The sequence below is a fragment of the Arvicanthis niloticus genome, chromosome 17, assembly GCF_011762505.2.
Source record: "Arvicanthis niloticus isolate mArvNil1 chromosome 17, mArvNil1.pat.X, whole genome shotgun sequence".
In the NCBI taxonomy this organism is placed as follows: Eukaryota; Metazoa; Chordata; class Mammalia; order Rodentia; family Muridae; genus Arvicanthis; species Arvicanthis niloticus.
The window spans coordinates 46436658-46453613 of record NC_047674.1 but is presented as its reverse complement, the minus strand read 5'-3'; the positions used below and the strand labels follow the sequence as shown (position 1 = coordinate 46453613).

At 38.0% G+C, this 16956-nt stretch overlaps 1 protein-coding gene across 1 annotated transcript in view; it reads left to right on the top strand.

Moving 5' to 3' along the window:
* Tfap2d (transcription factor AP-2 delta) overlaps nucleotides 1-16668 on the top strand; it is a 58115-nt gene extending 41447 nt beyond the window's left edge. The window contains exon 7 of the mRNA XM_034521607.2: nucleotides 14045-16668. Coding sequence (XP_034377498.1) covers nucleotides 14045-14264 — 220 coding nt within the window. The 3' untranslated portion in view covers nucleotides 14265-16668. The remainder of the gene's footprint in view (nucleotides 1-14044) is intronic.
* Nucleotides 16669-16956: the final 288 nt, after the last annotated feature.

Below are 16956 nucleotides of genomic sequence, written 5' to 3'. Positions count from 1 at the left end.
TTATGTAGCAAGACACTAAGAGAGTCGATCAAAACAAAAACATATAATGACAAAGAATAGACACAGTATTGATAATTACCCAAGGCAAACAGAAAAAAAGTCTTTCATCTTTGTATGTGTTGTATCTAACCCATATTAAATGATACTGTGATCATATTTCACTTGGGTCTTTGCTATGTCTTGTACAGTTTCACCCCTCATGCCTAGGACCATGGGCCAAGGAAGGAAAGTGATAGGCCTGCTTAATTTTCCAGTATAAGTCAAAAAGTCTACTGATCTCTCTCTGTCATTAGAAATGGATTCTCATATCATTGCTGTCACTCTTCAGAATGCAAGAATATATAGACATGCTTGCTGGTGATTATCATTTCCTGGTTGGGTCTCAGTGTTGGAAGGCCCCTTCGATTTCTGACTCTTCTTCAATATTCAGATCTTTTTGCCTGGCATCCCTGCCAAGCTGTCACACTTTCCAGGCTTGAAAACTTTCAGTGACAGACTGCTCTTCTATCTGTGACAAGCCTATTAGAAATGGCCTCCTCCCATTGATCAGACTCTCTCTCTAACATCTGTCTCCTTGAGGTCTTCGCATAGTCGATTTCATCCTGTTTCCAGCTTCCAAAGGCAGCCAACTCTCGTGTCCCCAGCTTCTTCTTCTCCTATCACTCACTTCCATTTCTTTTGGTGTTCTGCATATGATAGGCATTCTGGGTAACTGCACTGGGATACTCTAGGTGCTCTGTCATTGTCAATATAGCCGGAGAACAAGTCCACACATACTGCGAGCATATTTAGTCTCATCCTAGGTGCCTTCAGTGTGTGCATTTTTTAATAATTTATTTTTATTTCATGTATATTAGTCTTTTGACTGCATGTCCATATATGTAAGGGTGTCAGAGACCCCCAGAACAGGAGTACAGACAGTTAGGAGCTGCCATGTGTGTGCTAGGAATTGAACATGGGTCCTCTGGAAGAGCAGTCAGTGCTCTTAACCACTGAGCCATCTCTCCTGCTCAAGTGTGTACATTTTATTATTGCTGCTTTTGTTTGTTTTTCTGATTTCTTGTGATAAGACCATGGCTGGGAAGGCAATGAATAACAAATCCAATAATAAAAACAACTAGCTTGTTTTGTTCATCTTGCAAAAACATTTTTTAGTAAGAGAAATGAATATTTTGATTAAATCTTTAAAACCAAAACATCATGAAATATAGAGCTAATTTTAGCACATAAAAGACAAAGTTCTCAAGTTTTCTTCAAAGAGTTTTTGGGCCTTCCAGGGAGCTCACTGGGGTAAAGGACTTTTCACCAGGCCTGAAGAACTGAGTTCCTATGCCCACAAGGTATGAGGGACCCAACTTCACCAAGTTGTCTTCTGACTTTCATACACGTGCTGTGGCTTTCAAGCACATGTGCACACATACACAAAATATTTAGTTAATTCCATGGGTGAAAATGTCCATCTAGTCTATGAAATTATTTTTAAAGAGCACTAGAAATTGTAGCCTGAATTGTGAAGAATTTGTGTGGCCCCTACATGTGCTAACAACAAGTGCAAATAATTAGCTTTGAACAATGGATGCCCTGGAGAAAATTATAACACTTACTTAATGATTTTTTTTTATATATTTCTGGGATTTCTGTAGAAGAGGTGCCACAGGAAGGTATGACCAGAACCGGGGAGGGAAGGTCACTAGAGTTCTAAGTCAGGATCTGTAGCCAGAAGCTTGGATTTAGAACACACTTCTACTGTCTAATCTTTCTCCGTATGTTCCTTTGGAAGTTGATGCAGTTAAATTGCTTGTTGTCTTAGCTAGTCTCTTTCCAGATAATGACACACTTTCCCCACTCTAGAGTTATTATCCCACTTAAAATCACCCCTCATACTTTGTTTCTATAAACTCTTATTTCTTCTCTTTCCACTTCACCAATACAGTCTGTTTTTAAGAATCAGAAGTTCAGTAACATTCGCTTTTAAAGGCTCCTATCCTAACTTTAATGTTATCCTACCCCTGTCCCAAAATGAAAATGTGATGTCCTTTAGGTTGATAAATCGATGGAAATAGTTAGTTGTTTTTACCCTCTGGCATCTCTTCCCATACAAAGGAAAGCTCAGTGCAGATGTCAAAGTTTTATCGCCTTCAAAATGTGATGAGGCCGAGACTGGCTTGGGCCTCCCTTCATGCACTCAATAGTTTGTTCATTTTTAGTCAATTTTGCTAATAAATGGGATTAAAATAACCTGGGATCACAAAGACCATGTCCCTCTGGGATCTCAATGAGGCTGAATTGATCGAAGAAGTGTGGACTCACCGTGGCAGAGGGATCTTCATCTCCCAAGGCAACAAACCACTAGAGACATTATAGACACATTTCTCCAACCTGAGATTTTTGTGACGGTTTTAGATGAAGGACATTTGACTGTTGGATGTGTTGGTTCCCTGAACCATCCTGGAGCTGAAATATTGCTTAGCTTCGTGTTTATAAAACTCAGTCACGGAAACTTTTTGTATCTCATTATACCAACTCCCTCCAGAACTGAAGCTCTATATCTGTGGTTGTGATAGTGATGAAGACATTCAAGCAGTATAGCAGTGTTCTCTGGCCCTAGGGATAGAAGTCCAATTCCCTGGATGCATTTAAGCTGCGTAGGAATACTTTTATAAATGCTGATCCTCTGCATCTCATCCCAAACCAATTAAGTCAGGATCTCCAGGGTAAGATTCACAAAATGAAATAAGCTGGCAAAGGAATTTTTTTAATGTGTGTTTGTGGCTGAGGAAAAAAAAGAGCTCAAGAAATCAAGGAATATTTGAGTACTGTCAAGGCCTCTCTGATGAGGAGATTTGGGTGGCTCCCCACCATCTACCACCAGGAAACCAAACACTTTCATTATGTGCCTTAATTAAATTCTATTTACAAAGCACTTGGGGCCATAGGAGAAGATAATGTATGGAGGGAATAAGCATCATCAGCTGGTTTTGACCATGAAACATAGATATCTCTCAAATTATAGCAAAAATAAGCTTCCAATTTTTCCCACAGGGGAAGGGTCTTCTGCCCTAGCCTGTATTTAAAAGTTAATGCTACTTCCAGGAGCTAAAATACTTCATCTACATGGTGCTAAACAAGAGTACAGTTTGGCCCCAGAACCCTTTGCAGGTGTCTTCTGGAGTTTATTTCCTAGACATTTGCCCTTCTTGTTGTTCCCATGTTTGCAAGAATACACTTTTGTGGTGGACATCACCTAATGCTAATGGTGAGAATGCTCACAGAGCCTCAGATGACAGTTCAATCTTGTTCTTCAATGAGTAAGTAGGTGAGGGGGTATGTGACCAAAATGGGAAGCTGGTCCTCCCTTGGAATCTTGCAGCTTGTATGCCTCCCAGAAACAAAAGGGCAAAACTGAGGTGAATACAAGAAGCCCCATGTGCAGCACTAGAATCAAAAGGTCCATGAGAGCAACCACCCAAGATCGATGTAAGATAATGTTACAGTATAGTAGTAATAACAACCCTCAAGTTACTCCAGCCTTCTCATACACCCAAAGCATGGACAGAAAGAGACCTATGCATCCAAACATTGTCTATATAGAAATTTGGAGGTGAGGGTATAGCTCCTGATTGGCTAATTGATTGGTTGACATTTCGAGTGTCTTGGATGCAATGCCCAGTATAAGCCAAAAATAAGTTAAAATTTTACAAAATGATATTAGCTTTAATCTATCTAAATGATGGTTGCTTTTTCCTTCTTGGTTCAGATTTCTGGTGTGTAAGCTAATGATATAGACTGTTTTCAACAATTTTTGTAGCCTGAAAAAAATGGTAAAAACCATCTGCAGTTGGCAGACATAACGTTGTGGCCCAGTGTCCAGCAGAAAATAGTAAAGTCACTTCACTTTATTTTTAATAGATATTAAATCAGTGTTTGCTTGGTACATGTGAAGTTCTAGGTTCCAGAACCAACTCTTTTCAAAACAAGAAGAGATCAGAGGAGATCCCAGAGATGCTGAGGCAAATCCAGACATAGATACAGCATTTCTGAAGAACAATTTGGTAAATATGGAACCAGCTTGGTAGCATTTATCTGGCATAGACTAGCAGAATGTGATCCATACTTACTTAGATGAAGAAAAATAAATTAGCTTTGGTTCTTCCAATAGATGTATACTATATTATCTTGATTTGAGCACATTCTGACTAAGCACTGATGCTTTGGATATTTAAAATAAAAGTGGGTAAGGCTTTGAACACAAGTACAAAAAAAAATATGCTTAACCAAGAATTATACGTTTTAGTTGCTTTTCTGTGGTTATGATAAAATACCATGAACAGAAGCAACTTGGGTGGGAAAGGGTTTATTTGGCTTACAGGTTATAGTCCATCCTGAAGGGAAGCCAAGGCAGGAGCTGAAGCATGATCAGGCAGGATGGAGGAGCAATGCTGTTTGCCATCTGGCTCTCTGTGGCTTGCTCAGCCTGGTTTTCTATAGTACCCAAGACAACCTGTCAAGGAGTAAAAACAAACAAACAAACAAACAAACAAACTAACTAACTAACTAATCAATACACAAAGTATGAAGAAAATTGAAAATCTGAAAAAAAATTATTATATAGTTGTTTCTTGCTAGATTTTCAGAAATAATATCAAATACATTATAAATGTAAACAGTGTCTGTCATAACATGGATTGTAACTATCATCCTATTAGCAAAACCATAACTTATTGTCTCAAACTCTTCTGTTCTACACAAAGGTCTGTTTTTTTTTTTTTCTATTGTTTCTGAGTCTCTGGTTTTGTTTTTTGTTTGTTAGTTTTTGTTGTTGTTTTATTTTGTTGTTCTTTTGCTGTTAGAAACTACTGAGCCAAGCATGATGACACATGCCTGTAATTCCAGTACTTAGGAAGTGAGAACAGGGAAATCTAGAATTCAAGGTCACCTTTAACCAAAGTTAACATAGTGAATCTGAAGCCACCCTAGGCTTTTTGAGCCCCAGTAGCAAAAACTAAACAAAAGAACTCATAATGATTACAATGATTCAATACACTTTTCTTCAGAATGTTAAAGACACTACTAGAGGTAGTGCAGGCCATTAATCCTTACACTTAAGAGGCAGAAGCAGGAGGAGTTTTGTGAGTTCCAGGCCAAACAGGGATAAATAGTAAAATGTCTCAAAAAATAAATTACTTAAAAAAAAAATTGCAGGTTCTATCATTAGAACTTAATCAGGTCAATCCTATTCACCAAGAAGATGACGGCATGTAGAAAACTTCTTGACTTATGAATAACTGAATGGTTGATTGACTAATTGATTGATTGATGCTATGCTGGACATCAAGTCAGGGGCCAGGCATTAAAATTCCACCACAAATCTACATCACCAGCTCCAGGTGCAAATTTGTAACTACAGAAATATAACATATCCATGTGCATAACATGCCATCTGCCCCATACTCACACACAGAATCACAGTATTTCTAGAAAATACTGCTTTACTCTATAGTGTCCTTCCAATCTCTGAAGTGTGGAAACTGGTGGGATTTGGGGGTGGGGGCTGCGGGTAACTTGATCCTTAAGGGAAAGTGGTAACAGAGCTTTTTACTTGTGAATCCAGCAAAGTCTCACTTTCTTCAGTTGAGTGGACAGGGAGAGGTTTATCAGGCTGCCAAATGAAGCTCTAGAGAATGTTAGTTGGAAAGTCTAGCAAAATAGAAGTTTTTTTAAACCATGAACAAAATGAAGATGACTGTTAAATATGTTAAATCCCCAATTGCCCCCAAAGTCAGGTGCCATAAGCTACAACTGACTGTTTTCTCAGCAAGGGGCTACATCATTCACAGTTGACTGTCAGGCCCTTTCTTCTCCGCACTGTGAAATTAGTAATAAAAAAAATGAAACCAAATGATCTGGATCCCATTAGAGAGAAAATGAAAGGAATTATGGTTCCAGGTTGATGGAGCTGCCAATCCCAGCAGACAATTCTTTCTGTTTTCTTGTCCTTCTGGGGTTGAACCCAGAACTTTGTATATAGTAGCAAGTACACTATATCAGAGCTGTTCAAGCCTCTAAGTTAAACTCTTGATCTGTCATTTAAATTTCCTGATATTTCAATCCTTTCCTTGTATGACTTGCTCTGGAGTCAGCTCTTTCTCTTGGTAACCTACACCACTAACTCTCTTTGTGACTTAAGTAGACATGTTAATCTTTCATCTTAGTTAGGGTTTTACTGCTGTGAACAGAAACTATGACCAAGGAAACTCTTAGAAAACATTTAGCTGGGGACTGGCTTACAGGTTCAGAGGCTGAGTCAATTATCATGAAGATGGGAGCATGGCAGTATCCAGGCAGGCGTGGTGCAGGAGGAGCTGAGAGTTCTACATTTTCATTTGAAGACTGCTATGAGACCACTGACTGCCAGGTAGCTAGGATGAGGGTATTAAAGCCCACACCCACAGTGACACACCTACTCCAACAAGGCCACCTTCTAATAGTGCCACTCCCTGGTCAGAGCATATACAAACAATCACACTCCTAAATTTCACAGAATCGAATTTTGCCCACCAGTTAGGCTTTCTACCATATTAAGACATTTCAGAACTTTAATTTTATTATTCTGTACATGAACTCATTTCTCTATTTTAATAACCAACTGCCAAGTAAACACTCCAAAATGCTTTCAGTCTCATAACTAATTAATAAGTTGAGCAGAGGGGGGTTAATGAGAGAGCCTTGAAGTCCTTCAACAGGGCTTAGTGCAGTTTGGAAACTACACTCAAATCCATACCTTGGATGCCACTGTCCAATTAACTGTAAGTGTACGCCATCTTGCTGTCACTGTGATTACTTTTGGGTCCAACTTGTGGCATTTTGTCATGTGTTTCAAAAATCACACAGTAAATTACATCAACACTGCTCATCTTACAGTTTTGAAAGGAAATACAGTTACACTGCAATGCTCCCCCTCCCCCAAGGAAACCAAGACTCACTTCAGCTGCCATGTCTGCATTGTAACTATTCATGTTTCAGGCAATGCTGGTAAGAAACTGGATCTCTCATATGTTGAGTTTTGTGTAATTTTTATGTGTTTTTTAAGATAAAATGACTATGAAAAAGTAAGCTGAGTAGAATGCAGTAGAAAATGTGTCAAGCCCACTCAATGGGATATTTTTCAATCATACAAAATAGTCTACTGGGAAATCTAACAACATCAACAAGTCTCAGGGAGATTAGGCTGGGTGAATGCAGGCCAGCCTCAAGGATCCATGGATGAAATGATTCAGTTTACATGTCATTCAGAGGAAAAACAAAATCTGTAGCTACAGGAATTGGAGCATCAGTTTTCCAGGAGTGGATAGTTGGGGTTGAAAAAATAGGTATGAGAAAATTTTGTGAATGATGGGAGTGCTTCCACAAGTGTTTGTCAAAATATACCCAACTACAAAAAAGCAAGAACTACTTTATATAAAATCTGACTAGATAAGTTCCTCTACTTAAAGAAATCATTATTGTAATAACGGGGCCAGTGAGGGTGGCTTAGCAGTTAAGAGTTCTGGCTGTTCTTCCAGAAGATTTGCATTAGATTCCCACATGGCAGTTTACAGCATCTGTAAGTCCAGCTCCAGGGGACCTGGCACTCTATTCTGGCCTCTGGGAGCACCAGGCACAGAAGTAGTGCCCAGTCTCACATGTAGGTAAACACTGACACACGTAAAATAAAATTAAAACTTATTAATATAGCATTGTAGGGATTTCTGCTGAGCATGCTAAGTATGTAACACTAAGCAGGCAAATCTCTGTGAGATCAAGGCTAGCCTGGTCTACAGACACTTCGAGGACAGCCAGGGCTACACATAGAAACCTCATCTCAAAAACAAAAAACAAAAAACAAGAAAGAATGGCAGAAAGACAGCAGGCAGAAAGACAGCGAGGAAGGAAGGACATGAGAGAGGGAGGAAGGGACTGGGGGAGAGAGAAAAATGCAGACACTTGTTATGAAGAAAAGGAAGTAGCTAGGAGAACTTTGAGAAATTATGAAGATAGAAAAGAGAAACTGGGCATGGTGGTGCCTGCCTTTAACCCAAGCAGTTGGTAGGCAGACACAGGTGGATCTCTGTGAATTCAAGGCCAACCTGGTCTACAATGTGAGTTCTAGGACAGCCAGGGTTGTTAAACAGAGAAACCCTGTCTCCCTGCCTTAATATATATTCATGATTTAGCAGTAAGAACAGAAAATATGGATTTTAAATCACATGGAGAAAGTTCTCTAATAACTTCCTATATAATATTAATTTTTGTTGGTTTGGGTTTTTGAAACAGAGTCTCACTTTTTGTCGCTCCCTAGCCTGAAGCTTTCTATGTAGAGCTGGTTGGCCCCAGATTCAGAGATCCACCTGCTTCTGCCTCCCAAGTGTCAGGATTAAAGGCGTGTGCTACTATACTCGCCTACCTGTAACTATCCCTACTCTAACACAGCTTCAGCCCCATTAATTATGCTGTTGACATTTTTAACAATTAAGCTCTTTGGGAAAAAAAAGCAAAGTGCATTAATTACTATTTAATCCGTCATCTGCTTGCATTACCTGCCTCCAGCGCCGGATCTACTTCTGTGTTGTTTCTCATTCCTTGTTCTCAGAATGTAGCTTTAAACAGACTCTGATTACTCTAGAGACCAGAGCGTTCCAAATGAAACCAAGAAGCATTTAACCTTCTGTCAATTAATGTATCCATACCTAAGGGCTGGATAGTCGACTCGGCAGTTCAGAGCTCACAATGCTTCTGTAGAAGACTGGAGTTCAGTTTCCAGCACCCATACCTTTGTTGGGTTGCTTACAATGTCTTATAACCCCAGGTCCAGGGAGGATCCAACACCTCTGGCTTCTGCAAGCTACAGATTAATTACAGTTCTTGAAGGTTTGTTTTAACTTTTATTTGTGTGTGTATGTATCTCTCTCTCTCTCTCTCTCTCTCTCTCTCTCTCTCTCTCTCTCTCTCTCTGTGTGTGTGTGTGTGTGTGTGTGTGTTTTGTGGATTTGATTTAACGTTTGTATAATATTAATTGGTTCCCCAAATTGCACAAGTATCCTAATGTAAGATGTTGAGGGTCCCTGCCCCAAGTTGGTTGGTTTTGATTGGTAAATAAAGTTTCCAGTAGCTAATGGTTGGGCAAGGAGACAGAGTTGGGACTAGAATTTGTGGGCAAAGGGACGGAGAGAGAAGAAGGAAGATAACCATGTTGGGAAAGGAATAAGATGCAGGCTTGGGAGCTACAGAAGACAGAGTACCAATCATGTAAGAGCAGGGGAAGAGCAGCCCCTGCCCCCCGCCCCAACTGGGTCTAGGGTAACAAAAATGGAATATAGACTTTAGTAAGTAATAACTCTGGAGTGTAGGAGGGGAGGTGTTATCAAAGTCGAAGTTTGGGAGTGGCCCAACCATTGAGCTGTTAAAGATGTATTAAAATAGAAGGCTACATGTGTGTGTCTTTCATTCAGGAATCCAGAACATTGGGGTGGGTAGTGAGGAACTCGCTCTGCCATCACCAGGGCAATCTTGAGGAGCATTAATCTCCTACAACAACATGTATGTATGTATGTATGTATGTATGTATGAAAGTATGTATGTATGTATGTATGTGTACATGTGTGCAGGTACCCAAAGAAGCCAGAAACATTGGAACCCCTAGGGCTGATGTCACTGGAAGTTGTACACTGCTCAGTGTGGATGCTAGGATCCACTCTCAGATCCTCTAATGGAGTCTTTTCACCAACCTATTGTCCACTGTCCTTTCATCTTCTCAGAAGTGTCTGTTTAGATACCTTTCCTATCATAATGAGATTTCTTGGATATCTTGACCGAGGTATATGAATTTCTTACATGTTTGGGATATTAAGGCTGCATTGCATTCATGATTTGATGATAGTTTTTACTGTGACATGGGCTACATTTACATTTTGCTGTTTCCTTGGGCAAGGGGACAGAGAGAGAAGAAGGAAGATAACCTTTGCTGCAGTTCCACTTGCTTACTTCTGCTTGAATTGATCTGTGTTTCTGATGCCATATTCAAATCTTGTTATACAATCTTAGTCTATCTAGAACTGAAATCCCTTTACTTTTTCTGTATAGTTTACACTGTGTGTCACTGTGGAGGAGATTAGACTCATTGAACGAATCTGGAATGAGTAGGATCAACAGAATAACAGGATGGTATCAGTATCCCTTTCCATCATTCTCTAATGATATGGAGTTTCATGAGTGCTTTCAAACTGAACTTGTATCATACTTTAATTATCTGGATACATAAATATCATTGAAAACTGCTAGAAAAGCACCTGTACCTTACAGCTGATACTATCTCATACAATGCATGCATTTTTATGCACAGATAATGTTAAATTAAAATAACAATAACATTTACACATTGATTTCCATGTTGAAATGTGACTTTTAAAGTAAAACACTTATGTTGAATATTGGGCAGTTAGTTGCCCGTGGACCTTTTCATAAAACTAATTAGTCTTTCGGCTTGCATGAAGTTCTTTGAGGTTTTGATTTTGTAAAGAACTCCCCCTCCTACTATGAATGCTCTTAATGTGAAGCTAAGAGTTGGGGGAACATATGAGTTCTAATCAGACCATTATTCTCTTGTAAGTTCAAATAATTTTTTCAAGTTGCCAAGAGTCTAAGACTAGAATTGATGTGAAGATTTTGAAAATGCAATTCTCCATTGAGGGCAATGATGACATCACAAATACCTAAGGTCAGATGAATGTTCTGAAGAGAAGAAACTTGGTTCCATGATAAATCCTCCTAGGCTAAGAGATCTCAGGACAAGTCTTTCTAGACGATGGATCATTGTAGTATTCATTTATATCTACCCAATTTGTATTTGATTTGTATCTGTGGGAGACAATTATTTTGTTCATTTAATTCTCCTGCTTCAGTCTTTCAAGTATTTGGATTACAAGAAAATGCTATCACTCCTAGCTCTATGTAATACTCTTTATTTTTAATGTGCATTGGTGTTTTGGTTGCATGTATGTCTGGGTAAGGATGTCTAAGAATTATAGACAGTAGTGAGCTCACATGTGGATGCTGGGAATTGAACCTGAGTCCTCTGGAAGAGCATTCAGTGTTCTTTAACCACTGAACCATCTCTCCAGCCCCATCTACTTGATATTCTTAAGCCCAGCCCCATCTACTTACACCCTGTTCTTAGACAGAATACTAGAAAGAATTTATTTTCCAGGCCAAATAATATAACATACAGAGAAAAATTATTTCAGAAAAAAAAAAAACTGAGCTACAGTTTCTATTAGAAAATGGTTTTGGGAGCTGGAGAGATGTCATAGAGGCACAGTTACTGCTTGTTTGGGGGACCTGGGTTCAGTTTTCAGGACTCACTTGGCTACTGGGAACTATCTGGAACTCCAGTTCCAATGGATCCAATGCCTTCTCCCAGACTCTGTGGGCACTGCATACATATGGTGAACAGATATGTGCAGCCAATTAACATAAAAACATGGCAAATCAATTTCTCAAAGAAGAAAAGTAAAATATACCTTCAGGCTAAAAACAAAATGCAGAATACCCAATTTCTTGGGGAAATATCATTTAGTTACATCTTCTAAGACTTGATTCACATGTAAAATGGAAATAGTTGTATCTACCCCCTGATGATACAGGTAAGTGAGGTGACACAGAGAACTGAGGATATGGCCAGTAGCACGTTTGCAATTCAAATAGGAGCTGTTGAGCTTACCATCTACCCACAGTAAAACTAAACACTATAACCTCAGCTATTGTAAATGAAATGTGGAGCAGGAGAGATGCCTCAGCAGTTAAAAGCACTGACCGCTCTTCTAAATTTCCTGAGTTCAATTGTTAGCAACCACATGGTGCATGATGGCTCACAACCATCTGTAATGGGATCTGATGCCCTATTTTGGTGTGTCCAAAGACAGTTACAGTATACTCGGAAACAAACAAACAAATAAACAAACAAACGTGCTTAAATCTTAGTCTCAATGCTAAATACCTAGCCCAAGACAATCTCTTTTGTTAATGCCTCCAAATAAACTCTTCTACAATGCCATACAACAACTCCATATATCGTACATTACCTAACACCTGTTATATCTTACATCACGTGACTCCCAGCAGTTATCTCATTATAGAAATGGAATTACATAAACCCTCCTGGTTTCCAACATAAAAGAACATCAAAAACATATGCATGTGATTGAACTGTGGTTGTGTGTTATACTGTTACTTTTTTAGCAAACAATATCTTGAAGTCTTGACTATTCTCATTTACTAGATTATCAGTGACCGAAGCATTGCTCTTTTTTTAAACCTACATTAATGTCAGGGTAGGGATAAGGTAAGCTTTGCCAGTTATCCCAACGATGCTGGAAATGTCTAGAACAAAATGAAGGACATGCAAAAAAATTTACTCTTGTCAATGAATATATCATAACGGTCAACATCTATAATTGACAGGGCATTATAGCTAAAATATCACTTTTACCCTTTTCATGTACTGATGTTATCAAAATCCAATAGGCTAATCCTATTGGACTTTCACTAAGGTGTGTCAGTAGGTTAACTTGTATTTCTTGTTTGCATCGTTTTAAAATCACACTATTTTTGATAATGAAGATTACATATCTTAAGAGTGGTATCAGGCATCAGGTAACATACTAAGATAATAGCAGCTAAAGTAAAACTACTATTTTCATTGTAACTTTAACAAGCCTTATTTGCACAGTTAGTAGCTTTACTTATTGGATATAGAATATATATACACAGAATGTTGTATTCTATGTCATAACATATGCATAACATTGTCACATATGCCTTCTTTATTATAAGATACAAGCTTTGTAATGAAAACTATCACTTCAAGACAATTTGACAAAAAAAGAACAGTGTAGGTTGTTAGTCACAAGAGGTTACTCTACAGTTATATGTTTTGTTCAATGAGAAATGTCTCTTATAATTGGAATTCCTACTGATGCTGAGTTTGAAACATTTTCCACATACACATATTAGTTTATACTAGTTATCTTCCAAGACAGAGAGAGCAACTTACATACAATAAAATTTTATTTCTCAATAGCTAGGAGTCTAGATTCTTTTCACCTCCACTTGTCTCAGTCATTAAGGTAGTCTCTTCATTTGTGTGATGGATAGATCTTTGGAGAGGAGATAGAGGACAACCATTTTCTATATTAAGCAATTAGAATTATCTATATCTAGTTTTTATTCTACTATTGACAGGTTAGTCTCCTATCGAAAACAGAAGAGAAAAAGAAGCTAGCAATGCAATCCACAGGTAGATGGTTTTATGCCTAGAAAATGCTATTGCTATCAGAGAAAGAAAGAAAGAAAGAAAGAAAGAAAGAAAGAAAGAAAGAAAGAAAGAAAGAAAGAAAGAAAGGAGGGAAGGAAGGAGGGAAGGAAGGAGGGAAGGAAGGAGGGAGGAAGGAACGAATTAAGGAAGGAAAGAAGGAATTAAGAAGTCAGAGGAACCAGCTATCAGCCAATGTTGATTCTCTTATGAGTCATTTTAGTTATACAAAATGGGCATATAGTTTATTGTAACGATATCATAGATACATATGACATATGCTAATCATGTACAATCCTTGGACATGACTGTCTGTCAGTCCTCTTGCTTGTCTCCAAGAGTGACTTCATCAAGTGTGATTTACACCTACACATACCTACATCACATTCTCTGAGACGCAAGATGATCCTGCTTCAGGAGAGATGCATTTTCTCTCTACTTCCTAATAAGATGTAAAACCATGTGTTACTCAGATTTGCTAATAATCTGTACACATACAGTGTGTCAGCAATGACCCTTTGTCTCAATAGATCCTAAACTTCTTATGGCCAAGGGGAAGAATTGAATTGTTTTGTTTTCCATAATAAACAGAAATGTCAGCAAGCACAGTAAGTGTTTGATGGAATGTTTTAGATTAAATAAAGGGACGTTTCTGTTCCTAAGTATTCACCTATTTTTCCAACTTCTTCTCATTTCCAGTTTGATCACTCATGGCTTTGGGACACCAGCAATATGTGCAGCTCTAAGCACTTTCCAAACAGTCCTCAGTGAGATGCTCAACTACTTGGAAAAACACACTACTCACAAAAACGGTGGTGCAGCAGACTCTGGCCAAGGACATGCCAACTCGGAGAAAGCCCCGCTGCGGAAAGCTTCAGAGGCTGCTGTGAAAGAGGGCAAAACAGAAAAGACAGACTAGCTACATCAAACAGAATCTATTTCCAGAGAGTCTTGCTGCTCATATTTTTTTCTAATATATATATCATTGAGGGTGACTAATCTTCAGCGGACCAAATCTTTACCCTCCCGGAGCCCTCCATAAAATAAAATCAAAAGTGGAAATGAAAAAGAAAAAAAAGGAAACAAAAAAAAATTGACAGATCCAAAAAAATGAGAAAAAAGAAAACAGCAGTGTAACTGTGTGATGAAATTGCCACTTTTTATTTATTTATTTGTTTGTTATGATAAAACTCCTTCTGTGCACGTAGTTGATTGTTCTGAATTATATACACCACAGTTTTCAAGCACTTCTTGACTTTGGAGAGGCAGCACATGCTTTTTCACATATAACTGATGCACTTTCTTATCCAGCTATATAGTTAGGGGTCAGTCAGAGAGCATGACCAAACTGGAGTCTGCCACCAACGGCTGCTGCTCCAGTCACCCCGACTCAACTCCCTGTCACTGAAGAGTGCCTCTTTCCATTAAATAGGCCAATCTGAAATTATCCACTAGTACATGTTTGGGGAACTGACAAGGACAGTCACAAACTTTTTGAGGTGACAGCAGTTCTAAATATTTGGTCACCCCAGATTACTGAATTATCCGTGCCTTGGTGGTGTTTAAGAATTCCAGAAACTGTCTCCCTTCTATCTACCATTCCTTTCCTCTTAGGTCCCCTTCCCCATTTCTAAGAAGATATTCAAAAGACTTATACAACATTGTAGGAGTAAGAGATGAACTCTCCCATGCCAACTTCACAGTTCAAAGAAACAGAGTTTAGTTGATGGGGTATATGCAGAAGATGGGGAGCGTGTCATTATTAGGCTCTTTGTCAATCACAATGACATTATTTTGCCTGAAAATCAAGAGAATAGGAGCAGTATTATTTCTGAGCAGTCCTGCCTGTAAGACACGGGGCCCCTTCAAAGTGCTGGTGGCAGTGGTTGTGAGGTTGAAGTGAGAGCCATGTTTTTGCGCTTTTGTGCTGTTTCTACCTGTTCCATATGTTCTAAACTGTTAGAGGCACAAAAGCACCCAGGCTATGTTCAATAAAGAAAGCAAACAGAATAATTAGAGAAGACCTTTGCTTTTCAGATGTTTTCTTTTTTTTCCATAGCTTGTTCTTATAGCTTCCTTAACTTTCATTTAAGACACTACAAACAAGAAGTTCCTGGCTGCAAAAGCCAGGGATAACTGAAAGAATGTTTGGTCCACATAAGCCTGTATATGTCAAGAAAGTTGGTTGCCAGTACATTGTTCTAGCTTTTCTACTGTTAACAATTAAACTTCTATATAGGCAAATAAAAACATAGATCACTATGTAATAAAGGAATTATTTTCATGTGTGGATATTCAACGATTAGTTTAGCATGGAAATATTGCCCTCTCATTAACATATTTCAATTATTTTAAAGATCTCTGCCATATTATAACTTTATCGAGAATATTAGCATTATAGCTAATGAGAGGAAGTACCTGGAATTTTCATGTATGAATCAAAGAAGCTATTTTTAACCTGACAATAATTCTTAAAACCATTATCTTGAGTCTTGTACAGAAATGAACCATACCCACTGAAAACCTAAGGTTTCTAGATTAAATTTATCCAACAGGAGACATGTTTGAAGACTTCCATAACAATAGGATATTATAGTAACACAGTAGAAGAGCTTGAAATAAAAAATAAAAGAAATTATGATTTTATGTGTTTAGTTCCATTTTTCAATTTTATCATTATTGATGGCTTTAATTTCTTAAACAAAATAAAACAGAGCCAACATTCTTCCACAGTTCCAAATTTCATCAGAAAAATGAGTGATACCATGTTACAAGTCTCCCATATTGTAAAATATGCACACAAAACAAAAATGATATGAGTTTAGTAAGTGGTAGGAAAGTTACATCTAGATAATGTGGACTACTAATCCTCAATGAAATTTCCACATTAATTGTTCTTTATTCCATTTATTATTAACAATGCATTTGTATCTAATATGGCATATTAAGATGCATACTGCTAGGTACTCGATGTTATAACCACATCAAATGTTCACAAATATTCAGATGGAAACACAAGATCTGGCGTATGTTGCAAGTTGACTTCTTCACTCTTAGTTGTAACTGGTTTGGATTCTAAGCACCTCAGTGTGGGTGTTATTACTTATTAGCCTTGAAACAAAATGTAACTATAACTACAGTGCATATTATTTACCAGGATTGTGGGTGTTTTAAGAGCCTTAATGGACAGCACCCAGCATTTCACTCTACCAGCCATTAGAACATAATCACGTTGATGGACTGGTCCTGTTAAAAAATCATCATTTATTATCATATCCTAATATACATTGTTAATACCAGCTTTTGCCTTGTATATAATAGGTACTCAACACTTTTTAAATAAATGAATAAATGAATGTGTGTTTGTTCTTTGTCCAAAGTGGGCCAAAGGACCTTTTAATATTTTATGTTTTCCTTCTATGCTCAGTGCTTCAATTGAGCTTGCTTCTTTCCCTCCATGGTAATTTGTGGTTAAATTTTATTTGGATAAGGAAAAATTTTCTTCATAGCACATTAGTTGCATATAAATATGTTTAATATGGAACTATATGGAAATCTACTTAGCTATCAAAATTTTAATAAAAATAAAGTTAGAGTATTATCATAGTTTA